Below are 19795 nucleotides of genomic sequence, written 5' to 3'. Positions count from 1 at the left end.
TAAAATCAGTAAAATGATATCCAGAGATCTGAAAATGCCTGTCAATAGGCATCAGACTATGATTTAAAAAAATGGAAAGTTAGGGGTTCTGTTGTTACCAGGCCAGAAGTAGACCAACTGTGATGTCAGCCACAACTACCATGATCGTTTGTCGAGCTGCCAAGAAAAACCCCTAAGCCACTTCAGCTGTGATTCACTCTTCTCTGGTGTTGCTGTTTCAACATACACAATAAGGAGGAACTTGAACAAAAATGGACTGCATGGTTGGGTTGCAAGAAAAAAAAAAAGCCTTTACTATGCCAATACCACAAAACAGCCCATTTAAATATGCTAAACAGAATCTAGACCAGCCTCAAAACTTCTGCAACAAAGTCCTTTGGAGTGATGTGACTAAAATTGAACTTTATGGTCACAACTGTGGTGCCCGGATGGAGGTGGTACCCACCCGGGACGCCCGAGAAGACCGGAGGAGGGCTTGTGCCTCCTCCAGACCTCGAGGGGGCGACCACCCTGGGGGCCACGGGTACAGAGCTGGGAAGCTCGACCCTGTAGGGGCCCGTGGTCACCGCCAGGGGGCACCCCAATGCCTAGGGGACCCTGGACCTCAGCACTTCCGCCACACCAGGAAGTGCTGGGGGGGAGGGAAGAGGAACAGGGACACCCGGAGTGCTTCCGGGGAGACAGCCAGCACTTCCGCCACACTGGGGTGTGTTGGTGGGAGATTGCCGGGAACACACCTGGAGCACATCCGGGTGCTTATTTAAAGGGGCTGCCTCCCTTCAGAGAAGGACTTGAGTCAGGTGGAAGAGTGGACAAGGTCTCTGGAGGAGAGAAGGAGACGGTCTGAAGAAAAGAGAGAGAAGGCATTGTGTTGGCCTGGACTGAGGGGTATTGGGGTTGTGGGTAGTGAATTTGTGTAATGGAGACCCTAAATAAACGTGTGTGGGGTAAATCTAACGTGTCTGCCTGTCTGTGTCCGGGTTATATTACACACAACCATAAAACACTGTGTTTGGACAGAATGCAATAAGGCCCATGACGAAAAGTACGCCATCCCTTCTGTGAAACATGTTGGATCTCTGATGTTCTGGGGGTGTGTGACCTATAGCGGCACAGGAAACTTGGTCAAAATTGATAGAAAGATGAATGAATGCAGCATGTTACATACATATAGGACAATACTGGAGGACAACTTGTATTCATAAGTCCATATGCAGTGCATAGGATGCACATGAATCTTCCAACATGACAGTGATCCACAACACGAGGTCAAGTTGGTGGCTACAGCAGAAAAGAGTGAAGGTGCTGGAGTGGCCATCACAGTCTCCTGACATCAGTTTCATTGAGCCACTTTGGGGAGATCTCAAACATGCAGTCCATACAAGGCAACCCAAGAATTTAAGGGACCTGGAGGCTTTTCGCCAAGAAGAATGGGCGGCTCTACCACCTGAGAAAATCAAGGGTCTCATCCACAAGTATCACAAAAGACTGCATGCCAACATTGATGCACTAAACAGTATTAAGAACTAAGGGTATGCAAACTTTTGAACAGGGACCATCTCATTATTTCCCTTACTACTATGTTTTATTTAACGGTTGTGCTGTTCTGTGATGCCTAATAGTTTAACTTGGATTCCATTAAAAGTAAATGAAATGTCTTTTGCCAGATTAGTCATCTTTTCTTTAAAGTGTGGCACACATCTTACAAATTCTGATGGGGTATGTAAACTAATGAGCACAACTGTACTTTTTAATGACTGCTGACATTTTCACATGTTGTGTTGTGGTAGTGTGATGCCTGCTTTGGTGTTTATGATGGTAGTCAATGTTATTGCCTTTGCAAGGACTGGAGATGGAAACAGTCTTTGATATGCTCGCCCATGTGTGAAGTGTTAATGTGCATAGCCTCATCTGCAAGAAATTTGAAAGGGCATTTTACTAGGGAATAGTGAAGGTCAGACTTCTGATTTTATGCATTTTCCTGTGGAATGAAAGTGCCTTAATGTGCACTATGGTGCATTTTTATGTGTCTTTGTGTGGAAAATATGTACATTTTTTAATAACGCACTGTACTCCAACATGGGGATGTGAACATGGCAAATAGAGTATATTTGATTTTATTGCTGTACTATAGATTTATCTGTGCTAGGAAACTGTAGAAATAATGCAGGAAAAACACAGATGTATGAACATGCCCTAAAAGAACTTTAAACTTAAAAGTAGGTGTAGAGCAGTGTATTATCAAGTTCAGTCCTTGGTGGACTCTCCAGTAGCTGCAGGGTTTTGTTCTAACTAACTCTGCTTTAAATTTTAACTTTTGTCTTTAAATTATAACCTTTGTTGTTTTTGTGGAAATCCAAAAATTATAAACTGGGTTTGCTAAATTTAATTGCCATTTAGCAGGCATTAATATATGTTACACTGGGTACAATTTAGTGTTTTTTTTGTTTATTTTTTTCCCTATCCTGGATTTAAACAATTTTTATGATAATTTACTTTCCCTTTTTCCATGTGTTCTAGTCAAAGTGTTACTTACCTTGCTTTTGTGTCTTGACCCTGAATTAACTGCAGCCTTTCAGCACTCGGTGATGTTTGCCTCCTGTGAATACTCCATTCCTTGTTAATTACCATTATATTAGAATATATTTAAGGTAGCAAAATTCACAGCAAAAAGTGAATTAATAGAAAAACCACAAAAGAGAGTTAAGCATTCAAAGTGATGGCAAAAATATGAATATTTCAAAATTTCTTGTAAATGTCAATCTCACACTCCTATCTTCACAAAAGCTAAAATAAAGCAAATCACAGAGGAGAAGAAAAAGACCATCTAATTAAAACAATGAGGACAGTTACAGGTAAAATAACTTACTGCTTGGAATAGAGAACTGCAGCCACAGGGGGTCCCCAGAACTGTGCTTGAGAACCACATGTATAGAGCAGCCATATTTTAAACAAGAGCAACTTGTGCAATGGCAGTAGGGTCTCCAGAACTAACAAATGATATGTATGTGGTACCTTTTTTGCAAGTGAAAGGAACTCAGATTGTAGTATTATACTTTTTGATTATATGACAGTGGTGCCAAAATTGAGTTTTTTTTCCCCAAAATCTGTCCCTCCAGAAAAGTTTTTGCTTTAAGCCTGCTGGAAATTATTTGATTAATGCCAGGCCGTCTTTTACAGTATGACTGCTATTACATTACTCTTACGTACATTTCAGTGTGGAAGTAACCTTTTAGTCTTTTATAGTATGCACATTATGTCTATGCATGTACATTATATTTAATATTCCATTTCTTATCCAACAGCTTCCTCATGACAATATTTTCCAGTGTAGGGTTCTGTATGAAGATTCTGTTTACGCCCCTTTCAAGGGGCGCCAAGAACTAGAAGAAAATGTGCAGATCTTTCTGGAAGACAATTATGAGCGCATCAGTGTCCCTGTTCCCCATTTCGGAGGTGGGGATCCAGCTGATATTATCCATGATTTTCAAAGGGTGAGCAATTTTCAGTTCTTGTTTTACAATTCAGTCATTTTTCTAAACCACTTTGTCCTGAACAGGGTCATGGATCGGGTGCTGGAGCAACTTCCAGGCACAAGGTAGGAACAAGCCATATACAGGGCACCAGTCCATCGCAGTTGTGAACATACTCACACACAATCCATGTAACTTGCATGTCTTTTGACTGTGGCAGGATACTAGAGTACCTGGAGAAAACCCACACAGACACGGGGAGAGCATGCAAACTCCACGCAGGGAGAACCCAGGATACGAACCCAGGTCTCTTTTCTGCAAGGCAGCAGCTCTATTACTGCGCCTCCATGCCACCCTTGTTTAACAATTACCATGCGCAAATCTGACTTTTTTAATCCATGCCCCACTTCAGCCCCCTTCAGAGCAAGTACATAACTAATTGCTTAGGTAGTTTATTTACTCCTTTGGTTGTTACTATAACATGGAATGTTTTGCTCCCTCATATAAATGGTTAGGTAAACCAGTATGTGATGATCAGATTTAGTTCTTGCACCTTTTCCTGTGTAACTTTTGTTTCTGCAGTTTGAAGTTTGTGGTGATCGCTGAATATGTGGCTTCAAGTCAGTGCAGCGGAAATGTGCCTTGCCGTGCGGTCCAGTAAAGTGTAATCTTTAGGTGTCAAGCTAGGAAGGCTGATGTTGTTGCTAATATGTCTGCGTCTGTTGTATTTATTTATTTATTTATTTATTTTTAGGGCCTGACTGCTTACCATGATATTACATTGAATAAATGCTATGTCGTCGAACTTGATACCACTATTGTAATGCCTCCGAGGAACCTTTGGGAGCTGTTGATAAATGTTAAGGTACTAATCATTAACTTTTTTTTATTATTATTATGTTTTTGTAATTATCCAGTTCACTGTGCACTGCCGTGCTGTTTTTGGCATTTAGCTGTAGAAAATGTCTAAATAGCAATTATACAGCAGGTTGAACAGAACTATAAGTGCATGTGTCTGTAATTTGCCCTTTAAAGATGTCTCAATTGCCTTTATATCCATTAATAAATGGGTTTTCTTTCCCCAACACTCAATGTCAAAATTGTCCTTAATGGATTTGTTGCAATGTTTAAGCAAAGCTGTACTCTGAAGTGATTCCTATTCCCTTAGCTAGGATAGGAGCTGCTAGTAACTTGTGCTTGTAAGTTTGTAATAAATGAGTAGAAGATGGGTCAAATGCACATTTGCTTGCTATACACAAACTATGTCTTGTCCTTTCATATTGTTCATTAAAACTCGGGCACTAAAATGCCTGACTCGGGGATCTTTGTCATTTTATTATGGAAATTCCTCTGCTTCATTGATTGATTCTGATACCACAGCTCCACAGCAGTGTGCTTCCTTCCCCCACTGCTTGTTCACTTCTTTGAATTCTTACTCATTTATAAAACTTTCTGAGACTTTTTTTTTTATTCTGCTTCCTCTTAGTTCTTGAAAGTCAACATTAAATTGCAATTGCTGTTATTTTTTTTTTGACCTTTTAACCCTACAGATTAATCAACATGTTTATATATGACTGTAGGTCTATTCCTGTTGACACTCTCCTGCAGCCACACTCTGATGAGTATGAGGCATGAGTTATGGTTGCAATGTAATTTCTACCCTCCTTCATTTACTATGTATGCTCACCAACATTTTTTACTTTACTTTCAGGTATTCACCTTGGATAATAGAATAATAAGTATGTTGAAATGCAGCTGAAAATATAGCAAATTCTTTAAATATAAATGTTTTAAAGTAACATCACGTTGTCTCGGTTCAGAATCTTGGGCCTGGAGCCTATCACTGCACCACTTGGCTCACCTACCAGTGCATCGTAGGGTTCACTCATATGTAGGAGTTTGTTTAGAACTACCAATTACATTAATTCATATCTTTGGGGATGTGTTGGAATAACATTCAAAGTTCACGTGGACCAGGCATGGCATTTAAACCCAGGAGGCTGAATCCATGACACAGCAACATTGACCACTTTACCACCTGTATTTTGAACTTTTTTCACTAACTTAAATGTTTTGTTTGCATGAAGAGGCTTTTTAATGTATTTTCCAGTCTTTGCTATAGCACTTTGCATATGAACGCTTGCCAATTGACTGTCAAATGCATAGCACGCTTGTTCCATATTGTTAATTCTTGTTTGCGAGATGTATTTTTGTGCTTATCGGATGCATTCTGTGTCATGATGTTTACAGAAGGGAACCTACCTGCCACAAACGTACATTGTTCAGGAAGACATGATGGTGGTTGGTCGGGTCGGAGACATGCAGCAGCTGGGGACATTCATCTCGCGTCTTTGCAGTGGAAAAGAAACCTACAGGCTGAAGCGTCGACCCAGCAAGAGACGTAAGCAGATAATTCTGTTCAAGTTCTGATATGTAGAAATAAAGGCAAATTATTCACTGTGCAGTTGTGGCTTGAAGACACAGATATAGCGTGAGAATAGATTACCATTGTAGATCACCTTTGCTCCCCAGACGGTACACCTACCTTCTTCATCCTGACACTTTATCATCATATGTTTTAGCCTTTGTTTAAATTGGGCAGTTATATGTTGGATAGTCACGAAAGAAGAAGAAGTCATGATGTCATCCACAGCTTTTAGCTTTTTTGCTCCTTGCCATTAAAATAGAATGTTACGTGTCTGCTATTAAAACCAAAAGAAAAGATCATGTTTTATATACAGACAACATGAGATTTGTCCTGGACCTTAAACTGCAAGGTCAGACTGTAATTGAGCAGCCTAATATCAGTCACTTACAGTATAAGAATACTCAACCTAAAAAGTATGATTTTTTTTTATATGTTACTTATGCCACATAGTTTGTAGTGATGTTTTGAGAAAAATTTTTTATTCTGTTTTCATACAGAAGAGCTAACAAAGTTTCTGATAAATAGGCATCTTTACTGACCGATTCTGAATAACAACATAAATACCAAAACATCCATGGAAAATAAATCATGATTATTGTGTCATCTAACTCACATGTCAAGTCATCCAGTCATATTGATCACAATGTCCAGATTTTTTTTTTTTTTTTTTACTGAAATATTGATAAATAAACCTCTTCAGAAAACAGACATGTCTCTGCCATTTCTACAGACTATTTGGGGTCAGTAACCTACGAAAAACAATATGGGGTGGAGCATTCCTTTAAATTTACTAATGTTCAGGTTGTATAATTAATACATTAATATTATAATGAATATTTTCATTTTGCATGCTTTTTAGAATAAAAACCCAAGCTAAGCAATGGTCAATTAATGTGTAAGCTCTTACTGGGTGCTTTAACTTTGGAAATAAACAATAAACTATTTTTTTAAATTGTTGTTTAATACCAAAGTTTTAAAACTTTGCTTTATTTGGGTGTAGTATAATTAAGTACAGTGTATCCGGAAAGTATTCACAGCGCATCACTTTTTCCATATTTTGTTATGTTACAGCCTTATTCCAAAATGGATTAAATTCATTTTTTTCCTTTAGAATTCTACACACAACACCCCATAATGACAACGTGAAAAAAGTTTACTTGAGATTTTTGCAAATTTATTAAAAATAAAAAAATTGAGAAAGTACATGTACATAAGTATTCACAGCCTTTGCCATGAAGCTCGAAATTGAGCTCAGGTGCATCCTGTTTCCCCTGATCATCCTTGAGATGTTTCTGCAGCTTAATTGGAGTCCACCTGTGGTAAATTCAGTTGGTTGGACATGATTTGGAAAGGCACACACCTGTCTATATAAGGTCCCACAGTTGACAGTTCATGTCAGAGCACAAACCAAGCATGAAGTCAAAGGAACTGTCTGTAGACCTCCGAGACAGGATTGTCTCGAGGCACAAATCTGGGGAAGGTTACAGAAAAATTTCTGCTGCTTTGAAGGTCCCAATGAGCACAGTGGCCTCCATCATCCGTAAGTGGAAGAAGTTCGAAACCACCAGGACTCTTCCTAGAGCTGGCCGGCCATCTAAACTGAGAGATCGGGGGAGAAGGGCCTTAGTCAGGGAGGTGACCAAGAACCCAATTGTCACTCTGTCAGAGCTCCAGAGGTCCTCTGTGGAGAGAGGAGAACCTTCCAGAAGGACAACCATCTCTGCATCAATCCACCAATCAGGCCTGTATGGTAGAGTGGCCAGACGGAAGCCACTCCTTAGTAAAAGGCACATGGCAGCCTGCCTGGAGTTTGCCAAAAGGCACCTGAAGGACTCTCAGACAATGAGAAAGAAAATTCTCTGGTCTGATGAGACAAAGATTGAACTCTTTGGCGTGAATGCCGTTTGGAGGAAACCTGGCACCATCCCTACAGTGAAGCATGGTGGTGGCCGCATCATGCTGTGGAGATGTTTTTCAGCGGCAGGAACTGGGAGACTAGTCAGGATAAAGGGAAAGATGACTGCAGCAATGTACAGAGACATCCTGGATGAAAACCTGCTCCATAGCGCTCTTGACCTCAGACTGGGGTGACGGTTCATCTTTCAGCAGGACAACGACCCTAAGCACACAGCCAGGATATCAAAGAAGTGGCTTCAGGACAACTCTGTGAATGTCCTTGAGTGGCCCAGCCAGAGCCCAGACTTAAATCCGATTGAACATCTCTGGAGAGATCTTAAAATGGCTGTGCACCGACGCTTCCCATCCAACCTGATGGAGCTTGAGAGGTGCTGCAAAGAGGAATGGGCGAAACTGGCCAAGGATAGGTGTGCCAAGCTTGTGGCATCATATTCAAAAAGACTTGAGGCTGTAATTGCTGCCAAAGGTGCTTCGACAAAGTATTGAGCAAAGGCTGTGAATACTTATGTACATGTGATTTCTCAATTTTTTTATTTTTAATAAATTTGCAAAAACCTCAAGTAAACTTTTTTCACGTTATCATTATGGGGTGGTGTGTGTAGAATTCTGAGGAAAAAAATGAATTTAATCCATTTTGGAATAAGGCTGTAACATAACAAAATGTGGAAAAAGTGATGCGCTGTGAATACTTTCCGGATGCACTGTATGTCATGGGGTTCCTGCAGTTTTGTTAGAAATAAGTTGATTTCTTGTTTATTATGGACTGTGTGGAGAATGTGTGTATTTTTAGATAAGTGACTTTAGCTAGAAAGAAAATTAATGATTGCACTAGTTCTATAGTTCTTTACTGATCTGTTTATCTGTGTATTCATCTACCCAATTGTTTCTTTTTTACATGTGGTGTTTTTAATTAACAAATCAATGTTTACAAGTAGGAGAAAATTGTCCAGTTATCCTGGGGTTGAAAAATGTATTCTAATGGTTCTTCATAAAGTTTCTGGACTTTTATTTCTCGTAAATATGCCATAGGGGTGTGTGTGTGTACATACATACTGTACATACAGTGGGGGGAAATAATTATTGAATTACATCAACATTTTTTTCAGTAAATACTAGGGGGCTTTGCCCCCTGCTTACCTCGTTCGCCAGCCCCCAGGCCGGTGCTACGCGCTAGCCTCTTTGCGGTTCTGCCTCTCGCATATGGGGATGCGGATGCACAATTTAAACAGATTTTCATTTTCATGGGAATTGTTACATATGCATAATAGAACTAACTGTTTTACATTACAGTGAGTAATTCATATTAAAAAATAGTAAGATGTAATAATTTGAAAGTAAATTATGTTTCATGTTGCGTTAGTTATTCGTTGAGTAATACGATTCCGTTCTGTTTGGCTTTGAAATTTGATTCTGTGTTTGGACTTTAATCGTGACAATGCAACAGTTAACTGCCCGTGATTGAATTTAATTTCTTTCCCTCTATTAAATAAAACAACTCTTTCAAATGTTTGGCTCTGAGATTTGTTAATTGTCTTTGCAACAGCTATTCTAACCGGAAACTGTTAACATTTTAATACAAATGGCATATCAAGATCTCCTTTATTGTCTAATGTTATCCGCGGAAGATTTACTACATTACCTTTCTTGGATACGTCATTCTTTCTACAGTAATTTGTGCGGTGGAAGACTGGATGGTGTTAATGGTGGTAGATATTCTTCAGGATATTGTAAGCTGATGATTTCATGTTCCACACAATCACCACCAACTGTTTCAGCATAGTCTATTGATACACATTTAACCAATTTGCCGTGTAACCGATCAACATTTTTGCCGTTAATTTGTTTCTCGGTGCTAGGATTGCTCATGTACTCATTTTTTCTGTTAATAACCCTTCGTGATGAAATTCTTCAATAAGATTTGAACATAATACATCTTCTTTAATTGGAAACTTAAAGTGAGGAAAACGTTAAAATGTATAAGAGCTGAGAGAGCAGGAACTGTGTCTGTCAAAAGCATTTACACGAATGAGAGGTGAGAGTACCGTGTGCGTGGTTGAATATGTTTGAGAGGAGGGCGTGACTTGGAAAAAAATCTCTTGGCCACAGTCTCGGGTGACTTGAAAAAAATCTCATCACAGGATTTATTTTATAGAGAGATATTTCCAATGAGGCTATTTACATCACATTAAATTCTCAACCAGACATTGGTATTAACTGAAGAAATACACAAATATAAAGAATTCACTCTTTGAACCAGTTGGGTAGTCTTCTCTTATGCTGTGGTTATGCAGCCTGTGACAAGGACACATCAGCAGGGATGCTGAGCATTGTTTCTGTCAGGTGGCACAACAGGGATGTTAAGACATGCAATGATCTGTCTGTTATGTACAATTAAGCAAAAAACTACTTGTGTAGAGGTGCCGATATAGCAGCCTCAAGTTCCAGGTCCCAGATTGCAACTGTCTCCTTTGCTGTCAGAGTGAGAGTTGCTGCTGTGTTGTGAGCTGTCACATGTCTTTGAAGTTGCATCAAGAAGAACAAAAGTGTTGAGCACTTTGTAGAAAGAATGAAATAAAGGAGCTGCAATTCACAACCATTTATGTGCTCATTATGAGGACAGTGATGTACAGTCATTTTTGTATAAACATAATAATTTTGAATAAACAGAGGAAGTCACACTACAACTAGGTGAGGTTTTCAGTTTGGAGATCAGAGAAGCAGTGCATGGTTTACTTTCCACTGGAGCAAAAAACTTATTTTTCCTGAAAGTATTCAAAACTTTGTACTGAGATACAGAGAGAGCGAGAGTATTTGAAGTAATCAATCTAAAATTGCAGGAAGCTTTTGAAGAAGACTTTAAGTAATATACGTGTGTGTGTATATGAGGCTGCAAGTTTTAAGTAATGGTTGATTCGTGATAAAGCCATATACAGTTAGGTCCATAAATATTTGGACAGAGACAACTTTTTTCTAATTTTGGTTCTGTATATTACCACAATGAATTTTATATGAAACAACTCAGATGCAGTTGAAGTGCAGACTTTCAGCTTTAATTCAGTGGGGTGAACAAAACAATTGCATAAAAATGTGAGGCAACTAAAGCATTTTTTTAACACAATCCCTTCATTTCAGGGGCTCAAAAGTAAATGGACAAATTAAATAACTGGAAATAAAATGTTCATTTCTAATACTCGGTTGAAAACCCTTTGCTGGCAATGACAGCCTGAAGTCTTGAACTCATGGACATCACCAGATGCTGGGTTCCTCCTTTTTAATGCTCTGCCAGGCCTTTACTGCAGCGGCTTTCAGTTGCTGTTTGTTTGTGGGCCTTTCTGTCTGAAGTTTAGTCTTCAACAAGTGAAATGCATGCTCAATTGGGTTAAGATCAGGTGACTGACTTGGCCATTCAAGAATTTTCCACTTCTTTGCTTTAATAAACTCCTGGGTTGCTTTGGCTGTATGTTTTGGGTCATTGTCTATCTGTATCATGAAACGCTGCCCAATCAATTTGACTGCATTTAGCTGGATTTGAGCAGACAGTATGTCTCTGAACACCTCAGAATTCATTCGTCTGCTTCTGTCCTGTGTCACATCATCAATAAACACTAGTGTCCCAGTGCCACTGGTAGCCATGCACGCCCAAGCCTGATCACACTGCCTCCCTCTTGTTTTACAGATGATGTGGTATGCTTTGGATAATGAGCTGTTCAATGCCTTCTCCATACTTTTTTCTTGCCATCATTCTGGTAGAGGTTGATCTTGGTTTCATCTATCCAAACAATGTTTTTCCAGAACTGTGCTGGCTTTTTTAGATGTTCTTTAGCAAAGTCCAATCTAGCCTTTCTATTCTTGAGACTTATGAGTGGCTTGCACCTTGCAGTGCACCCTCTGTATTTACTTTCATGCAGTCTTCTCTTTATGGTAGACTTGGATATTGATATGCCTACCCCCTGGAGAGTGTTGTTCACTTGGTTGGCTGTTGTGAAGGGGTTTCTCTTCACCATGGAAATGATTCTGCGATCATCCACCTCTGTTGTCTTCCGTGGACGTCCAGGTCTTTTTGCGTTGCTGAGTTCACCAGTGCTTGCTTTCTTTCTCAGGATGTACCAAACTGTAAATTTTGCCACTCGTAATATTGTAGCATTTTCTCGGATGGGTTTTTTCTGTTTTTGCAGTTTAAGGATGGGTTCTTTCACCTGCATGGAGAGCTCCTTTGACCGCATGTTGTCTGTTCACAGCAAAATCTTCCACATGCAAGCACCACACCTCAAATCAACTCCAGGCCTTTTATCTGCTTAATTGATAATGACATTACGACGGACTTGCCCATACCTTCCCATGAAATAGCCTTTGAGTCAATTGTCCAATTACTTTTGAGCCCCTGAAATGAAGGGATTGTGTTAAAAAATGCTTTAGTTGCCTCACATTTTTATGCAATCGTTTTGTTCACCCCACTGAATTAAAGCTGAAAGTCTGCACTGCAACTGCATCTGAGTTGTTTCATTTAAAATTCATTGTGGTAATGTACAGAACCAAAATTTGAAAGAAGTCATCCATCCATCCATTTCCCAACCCGCTGAATCCGAACACAGGGTCACGGGGGTCTGCTGGAGCCAATCCCAGCCAACACAGGGCACAAGGCAGGAACCAATCCCAGGCAGGGTGCCAACCCACCGCAGGACACACACAAATACACCCACACACCAAGCACACACTAGGGCCAATTTAGAATCGCCAATCCACCTAACCTGCATGAAAGAAGTCATCTCTGTCCAAATATTTATGGACCTAACTGTAGATGCTGAGAAACTTTAGGGGAATCATTATAGAAAAATGCTTTAGGCGCAAAGGGTTATCACAAAATTTGAGCTGTACTTGGTGTGTTTGTGTATGTCTAAAGTTTATGGATATTATGCTTAAATCTCAAGCAGTTAGTTCCTGTATATTGCACAGCAAACAAATGGGACTGGCTTATGTAAAAGGAGAAGCTAATACTTTTATAATTTTTTCTTTCCCCCCATCCCACTTGTTCCCTAGGTATTAACAAGAGAGGAGCATACAACTGTCACAGTATCCGCCACTTTGAAAACACCTTTGTGGTTGAATCTCAGATCTGCGAATAGGCCAAAATCTAGGTTTGAAGCAGAATGATATTTTTCTTATTATTTTGGTGACTTCTTATGTGTTAGCTCAGAGGCACACAGCTCCTGGTGCTGTATGTTAATTTTATTTTTCTCATTACAAAGAGTCCACTGGTTTCATTTTTGCTGTTCTTGTGGCCCCTTACGTATCTGCGTATGTTTTTTTGCTGAATGCAAAAAAGCTCAAAATTTTAAAAATCTCTGAAACCTACCCTTAATTTATTATTTTTTTTGGGGGGGGGGGGGGGGACTTAGTAATTGCTAGTTAATAGTTGTGGTAATGTACAATATATTGCAAAAGTTGCATTTAAGAATTGAGGAAATGTTGAAAAGCCTCAATGAATAATGCTTGCAGAGGGAAAACAAACTTGCCTCTGTGCTGCTTGTTTGTTTTTTACTTACTGTTTTTGTTCACAATGCACACACCGTTTTTACTTTGCTGCATATCAAGTTGTAGGTGACAGTATGGCACGAGGGCAGAAATGAAAGTGGTTCCAGTGGTGACTTTTCCAAGTAATTTGAGAAAGGGGTTGAAAGCAAGATGAAGGAGGAAGGAACTATCAAGAAAGTTTAACAATTCTAAACAAAAAGAAGTGTAACCCTTAGAGCCTCTATATTGAATTGGAGTGTTCATCCCATAGTAAATGCTTTTAGAGAAAGCAACTGTATGAGCCCCTAATAGTGGCAGTTTTTTTTTTTTTTTACTTTAATTTATATAACTTGTTTGTAAGACATCAGCATGCCGATTGGTGATTTTTCTAATATGAAACAAAAATTGAAAAACTCCAAGATGAACTTTTGAAATTCGAAAGGAGAGTGGGTATGTGGCGGGGAGAGGGGGGGTTGTTCCAAACCATAATACAGGAGCAAGTTTTTTCATTTCTGAAAAGGTAAACGTGCAAGTGTGTATCCCCTTGTTCCTGTGATGTCTGTCAGCTAGCTTGCTATTGGATATTTTTGAAAAGTTGAACCCTTGTGTTCCCTGTTTAGCTAGCCCAGGCAAAAGCAATTTGCACTCACAACTGCATGCCTCCATTACTGACAATCCTGCCCTGGAAGTATATTTTGTAAGTCAGTGGTTGGTCTGGGTTTGGTGTTCAAATAAATTTAAGTGTCATTTTAAGGGAATAAAATGTTATTAAATATTAAGGTGATCTGTATATTTTGTCTGCTAATAAAATATCTATTAATAAGTAAAAACTTTGCCTGTATGCATTTTGTCATTTGCTGTTATTTACAGATTAATTGTTTTAATATGAAGTTTAGTAACAGGAAGTACTGTACCTTCATCCAGCACACTTCACAGTTCTTGCGTGAATGCACATTTTAAACATAACATACTGTTTGCTACCTTGGACAGGATGGTTAAGAAGAAAACAGGCTAAGTAAAGGGTCTTTAGAGAACTGGATCATCAAGGGTGCCATCATGCAGAAAGAGGTTAATGAACCTTGTGCACATGCAATCACAATGCTGCAGATCTCCATTGTCTGGTAGGGCAGCCGCCCACCTGACACATCCACACCCTGCCACCTGCATTTGAGGAGAGAAGGCTTATGGGGCATTGTAGTGCCTCTGCTCTGTACTCTATAGTCGGGGAAATGGTGCCAGTCTCTGAACGGTTAGCCTCTGTCACCTGGTACATATAATTACACGGTTGTTGTTGCAGTGAATAGTACAGGCCGAGGGTTCGGCCAGCTTACCTTTCCAACAAGCCAGCTATCGTGTACTGCACCTCATTAAGTCGACTGATCAATGCTATTTTGCCTCAAAATAAATGAATCATGGGTTGGCCCAGGACATTTGTCAGTCTCTTCTTAACATCACTGATGACTTCTGCATTAATGAAGTGTCACTGCGTATGGTTAACCAAACCAGCTTCAAACTCATTAGGTGTCCTTATTGCAATGAGTGCTGTCAGTTACCCCAATTGCATTAGGAGAACTGGACACTGCTATAAATTGACTTTTTATGTTGGCATGTACAACCAAACCCTACAGAAACTGAATTTTAGGGCCTTGTTTGTGGCTTTCAGCACAAAGCTGAAGCTTGGCTAAAACATTCCTGACCTGTCGGACAGTTCTCCCAGGTAGGTGCCTTGTTCTGGTAAGTAATCATTGACTGCATATGAACAGATTTAACTCAATTTCAGTCAGTCGGGCTCTCAAATGTCAGGACCAACTCCGCACATAGTTTCATTGTAATGACTCTTGAAAGCCTAAATCTGCACGTAAGGCCGTCATCATCATGGGCAAGAACATCCTGCCAGTCCCTACAAGCTTGTGTCCATTGTATATGACCATTTACATAGTCTTTCAGCAATGTTGTGTCAAACCATTAAGCAATAAAGGAGTTATCGGGCTTGAGATTTAGAGCTTTCAGTATGCAGTGATGGAATCGTGTCAAAGTTTTTACTACTCTTTGGTTTCTAATCCTTAGAAGTGACAGTAGGTAGCCAAAATTAAACATAAGTTTCTCTGTCCAAATATGCAGCACTGTCAATCCTAAAAGGGAATTAAAATTGAATCTGTGCATCATACTCCCCAGTTTTGAGGTAATATGTTTGTCACTTCAGTGCATGTCATAGTACCTGCTTGGCTGCATGAATTATTACACATGTCAGTTGTCCTTTTGCTGTTTTGGCTGCATTTACCTACTTAATCAATGGTTTCTGCATTTCCCAGTTTCTACAAAATATTGCATACAGATGGGTCAGAATTGCTGTAAATATAATAATTCTTTCTTTGCATTTATATAGTGCTTTTCTCACTACTCAAAGCGCTCAGCAATTGAAGGTTAAGGGCCTTGCACAAGGGCCCAACAGAGCAGAGTCCCTATTGGCATTTTTACGGGACTCGAACTGGCAACCTACCGATTGCCAGTGCAGATCCCTAGCCTCAGAGCCACCAGTCCGCCATATACCAAAGCTTTCAGGTTTTTTGGCACGGAGAGTCAGTGATGCCGTATGTGAGGTCAACTCAAACGTTTGTGAGAAGTGTGTCCTTTTCCAGGTGCTACCTGCATCTCTATTTTAAAATAACAGCTGGACTCCACTGTACTAAGACCACCCATAATTTTCAACATCTCAGTCATGTCTCCTCTGCTTGCTTAAATGCTGAAGTTATACCATATAGCTCATACTCTGGTGTCCTGGAATAAGAATAGGCTTTTCTAGTCTGTTACATACAGTACTTACATATTTATAGACGCACACGCACACACTATCTGAGCTACCCATCTGATAGTCTGAAATCTAAGTAGTCAACAAAGACCTCAAAGCAATCAGCATTCACTTTTGCAGTGCACCATCTGTTAGAATGTATTGTTGTAATGTATGCAGTAATAAAATGCACTGCATTTTTCATTCTAACAGATGGGTGCATCATAAATATTAGTGCTGCTTTTGTGAATCCTATACCAAATTGCTTGTAACAGAGACATACAAACCAATCAGACACACAGATACACTTGTCCTTTTATTAATATTTATTATTTTTTAAATTAGAGACCAGAGCTGTGTACAGTATTCCAAATAGTACATTTTCTATGGTCTTGTCAATGCATTGGGCTCTTTAACCTAACATCTTATTATTGTTCTTAGTTGCTTCAGTATGCTATGTGGCTGTGCACAGTCCACTACCACTCCCAAGACCCCTCTAGTTTAAGATGTGTATCATTCAATTTATTATTTTTGCTTCCTAAGTATAACCCCGCATATTTATTTGCATTAATTTTCCACATCATTGGCCCAACCGTGAATTCTACCAGTTGCATCTGTGATGATTTTCCTGATTCGGTGGCATTTAAAATCTCAAGTAGTTCAGTGTCATCTGCAGACGTAACCAGCTTGGTATTTCTATTCTTCGCAAGATCTTTCATGTAATTTAAAAAGAACAGCAGTCGCTGCACTGCTCCCTAAGGGACATCACTTTTAATATCAATTAAGCTGAAATTGCACCAAAATGGTTTGCTTTCAGTATTTATGCCAGTGCTTCACCCTTCTACACATAGCACCCTGAATTCTCATATCTTTTAGTTTGATAACTAACCTTTCATGTGTTACTTTATCAAAAGCCTAATCTATGCATTTCTCAGGCCATTTACTTTTTTATTGCTTCATCATAGAATTGCACCATATTATTGAAATCCATGCTGGCTATTTGGTAACACTCTTGTTCTTGCCATGTGCTGCTCGATCTTTTCTGTCATAATTGCAACAAATTTACCCATCATAACCATGAGCTTTTCTTTTTCTTTTTTTTTTTAAATACAGGGACATTTTCTAGCATCCAGTCTTCAAGAAACTGATGGTGTGCCAGTTCCCAGCAAGACAATAGACATTTGAAAAGTAAACTGAATCATTTGAGCTTGATGTGCAGATGTAGTTTTTGCGACGAGGTCCTTCATGCTAAAAGCTGCACTTCCATACCTTGTAAGCCAGCACCCTTCACTGCTTTTGCATAACTTGTTTTCAAATAAGTATTAACATTTAAAAGTTTGATTGCAATGAAAAATGTGGTTGGGTGTTTCTGGACTTTTGTGACTGAAACACCAAAAAAGGCAGCTGCATAAATGGAGGGCGAGAGATAACAAAGGCAGCATAAGGCCACCCCCGATTATTTGATTTCGATTTTGCACCTGCAAAAACCACACAGCGTTCATTCTAATGGTTCATGATGCAGTGATGTTTATATGTGCACAGATGGTAATGAAAGATGCACCTTTACCCCCAAAACTTTCTAATAAAATAAAACTTTTGGTAGGGTGCCACAGTTTTGCCTTCTCTCTCTGCTATGCTTCCTCTGCTCTTCTAAACAGATACAGATATTTGCACATTACTCCAGCGTCTTCCCGTTTCCCTGTGATGGATCTTGCAATGCAGTGTACTCAAAGTTAAGTACGAGTTGTCAGAAGCAGAACACTGCAGCACCACTTGAACCCTGGCAGAGCTGACTTCTCTGTTTAGTATCCATTTCTCCCACAATCCAAACTGTACAGTCAGCCATGCTACAACAAAATTGGCCCATGTGCCATCACTGTGGACTGGCATTCCACCTGGATTTTAATTCCTGCATTTACGCATTACTCCAAAGGGAGATTTGAGCTCCCTATGACCATGCAGTGGGAAAAGGCAGAGTCAGAAATTGGGGGAGCCTGGTTACCCGAGGCTGCTTTGAACTGCGCGCTCCTGTGCTTTGTAAACAGGTTTGTCGTCGTTCTTGCCGAGTTTAAAATAACTGAACTGCCATTTAGTAATTATGTCAATTGGCCATTATATATAGAGGTTGATCAGAATTGCTGAACTCCTAAAGTCGACTTCTAGTCATGGGGTATTCAATGTTAGATTAGCCGAGTGAAATCTCTGATCTCATCGGCGGTCCACATCAGTTTGCACAGCTGAAAATCGCAGCCCATCTCAACATTTACCAGCCAAGTGCCAACCTTCCAGCTCAGTTGTGCTCACCCCTTTTTCTGACAGCCAATAGTGTGCTGCCTGGCAAAGCCCATGCTGTACAAAGGGGTAATAGCTAGGGTGAGTTCATCAGCAATCTCCGACCTTTTTTCTTTTTCCCCATTCTGTCATGGTTTGTAAAACATGAGAGACAGCAGGCAGATGAGAGTCTCTTATGTTTGTGAGGTCCAAAGCCCCTGTACTGCCTGACGGACCCTGCTCTGTAAGAAGGGTTTATACAGTTCCCTCCAGAATATTTGAAACAAAGACACATTTTTCTTTGATTTACCCCACTGCTCCACAGTTTAAAATTACAAATCAAACCATTCTGACATGATTAAAGTGCACATTGCTGACTTTAATGTAAGTGTATTTGCATACGTTTCAGTCACGTCCTGTAGAAATGACATCGCTGTTTATACATTTCAAGGCACCATAATGTTTCGGACAATTGGCATCATAGGTGTGACTACTCAGGTGTGTTTCATTGCTTCATTAGTGCAGGCATAAGTTACCTCAGCTTGCGTCTAACGTTTGGAGTCTGTAGTCACTATTGTTCAACATGAGGACAAGAGCTGTGCCAACAAAAGTCAAAGAAGACATTATGAGGCTGATAAACAAGAATAAAACCATATGAGACATTGGTAAAACCTTAGGATTACCTAAATCAACTATATGAAATACCATTAAGAAGAGAGAACGCACTGGTGAGCTCAGAAATCACAAAGGGACTGGTAGGCTACCAGATAGTAGACCTCCACGGCTGATGACAGCAGAATCCTCTCTATGGTAAAGAAAACAACAAAAACATCTGTCTGACACATCAGACACAGTCTTCAGAAGGCCGATGTGTCTGTGTCAGAGACTACTATCTGCAGAAGTTTTCATGAACAGACATACAGAGGCCACGCTGCAAGGTACAAAACACTTGTTAGTCACAAGAACAGGATGGCCAGATTACAGTTGGTGTAAAAGTACCTAAAAGAACCTGCATAATTTTGGAAAACGGTCTTGTGGACAGACAAGACCAAGATGGACCTGTATTACACAGTGTGGAGGCGAAAAGGGAATGCTCAAGATCCAAAGCAGCCCACCTCATCTGTTAAACATGATTGTGGGGGTGTTATGGTTTGGGCATGTATGGCTGACACAGGTACTGGCACACTTACCTTCTTTAATGATGTAATATTTTCAGGTGTATAGGAACATCTGATCTTCTCAAGTTCTAGTAAACACCTACAAGCTCATTGGATGGCCCTTCATCCTACAACAATATAATGATCCCAGCATACTAATGCTGCACAGGAGTTTTTCAATTTAAAAAATGGAAAATTCTTGAATGGCCAAGCCAATCACCCGATTTAAAGCCAATTGAGCATATCTTCT

The 19795-nt window shown here is 39.8% G+C and overlaps 1 protein-coding gene across 1 annotated transcript in view; it reads left to right on the top strand.

Annotated features, from left to right (window-relative positions):
• The window catches only part of LOC114646264 (integral membrane protein 2C-like), a 50606-nt gene extending 36447 nt beyond the window's left edge, over nt 1-14159 (top strand). The window contains exons 3-6 of the mRNA XM_028794381.2: nt 3306-3494; nt 4228-4338; nt 5724-5874; nt 12856-14159. Coding sequence (XP_028650214.1) covers nt 3306-3494; nt 4228-4338; nt 5724-5874; nt 12856-12941 — 537 coding nt within the window. The 3' untranslated portion in view covers nt 12942-14159. The remainder of the gene's footprint in view (nt 1-3305; nt 3495-4227; nt 4339-5723; nt 5875-12855) is intronic.
• Nucleotides 14160-19795: the final 5636 nt, after the last annotated feature.

The sequence above is a fragment of the Erpetoichthys calabaricus genome, chromosome 2 (genome assembly GCF_900747795.2).
Source record: "Erpetoichthys calabaricus chromosome 2, fErpCal1.3, whole genome shotgun sequence".
Classification (NCBI taxonomy): Eukaryota; Metazoa; Chordata; class Cladistia; order Polypteriformes; family Polypteridae; genus Erpetoichthys; species Erpetoichthys calabaricus.
Note: the sequence above shows the minus strand (reverse complement) of the source record. Positions and strands in the feature narration are given on the sequence as shown.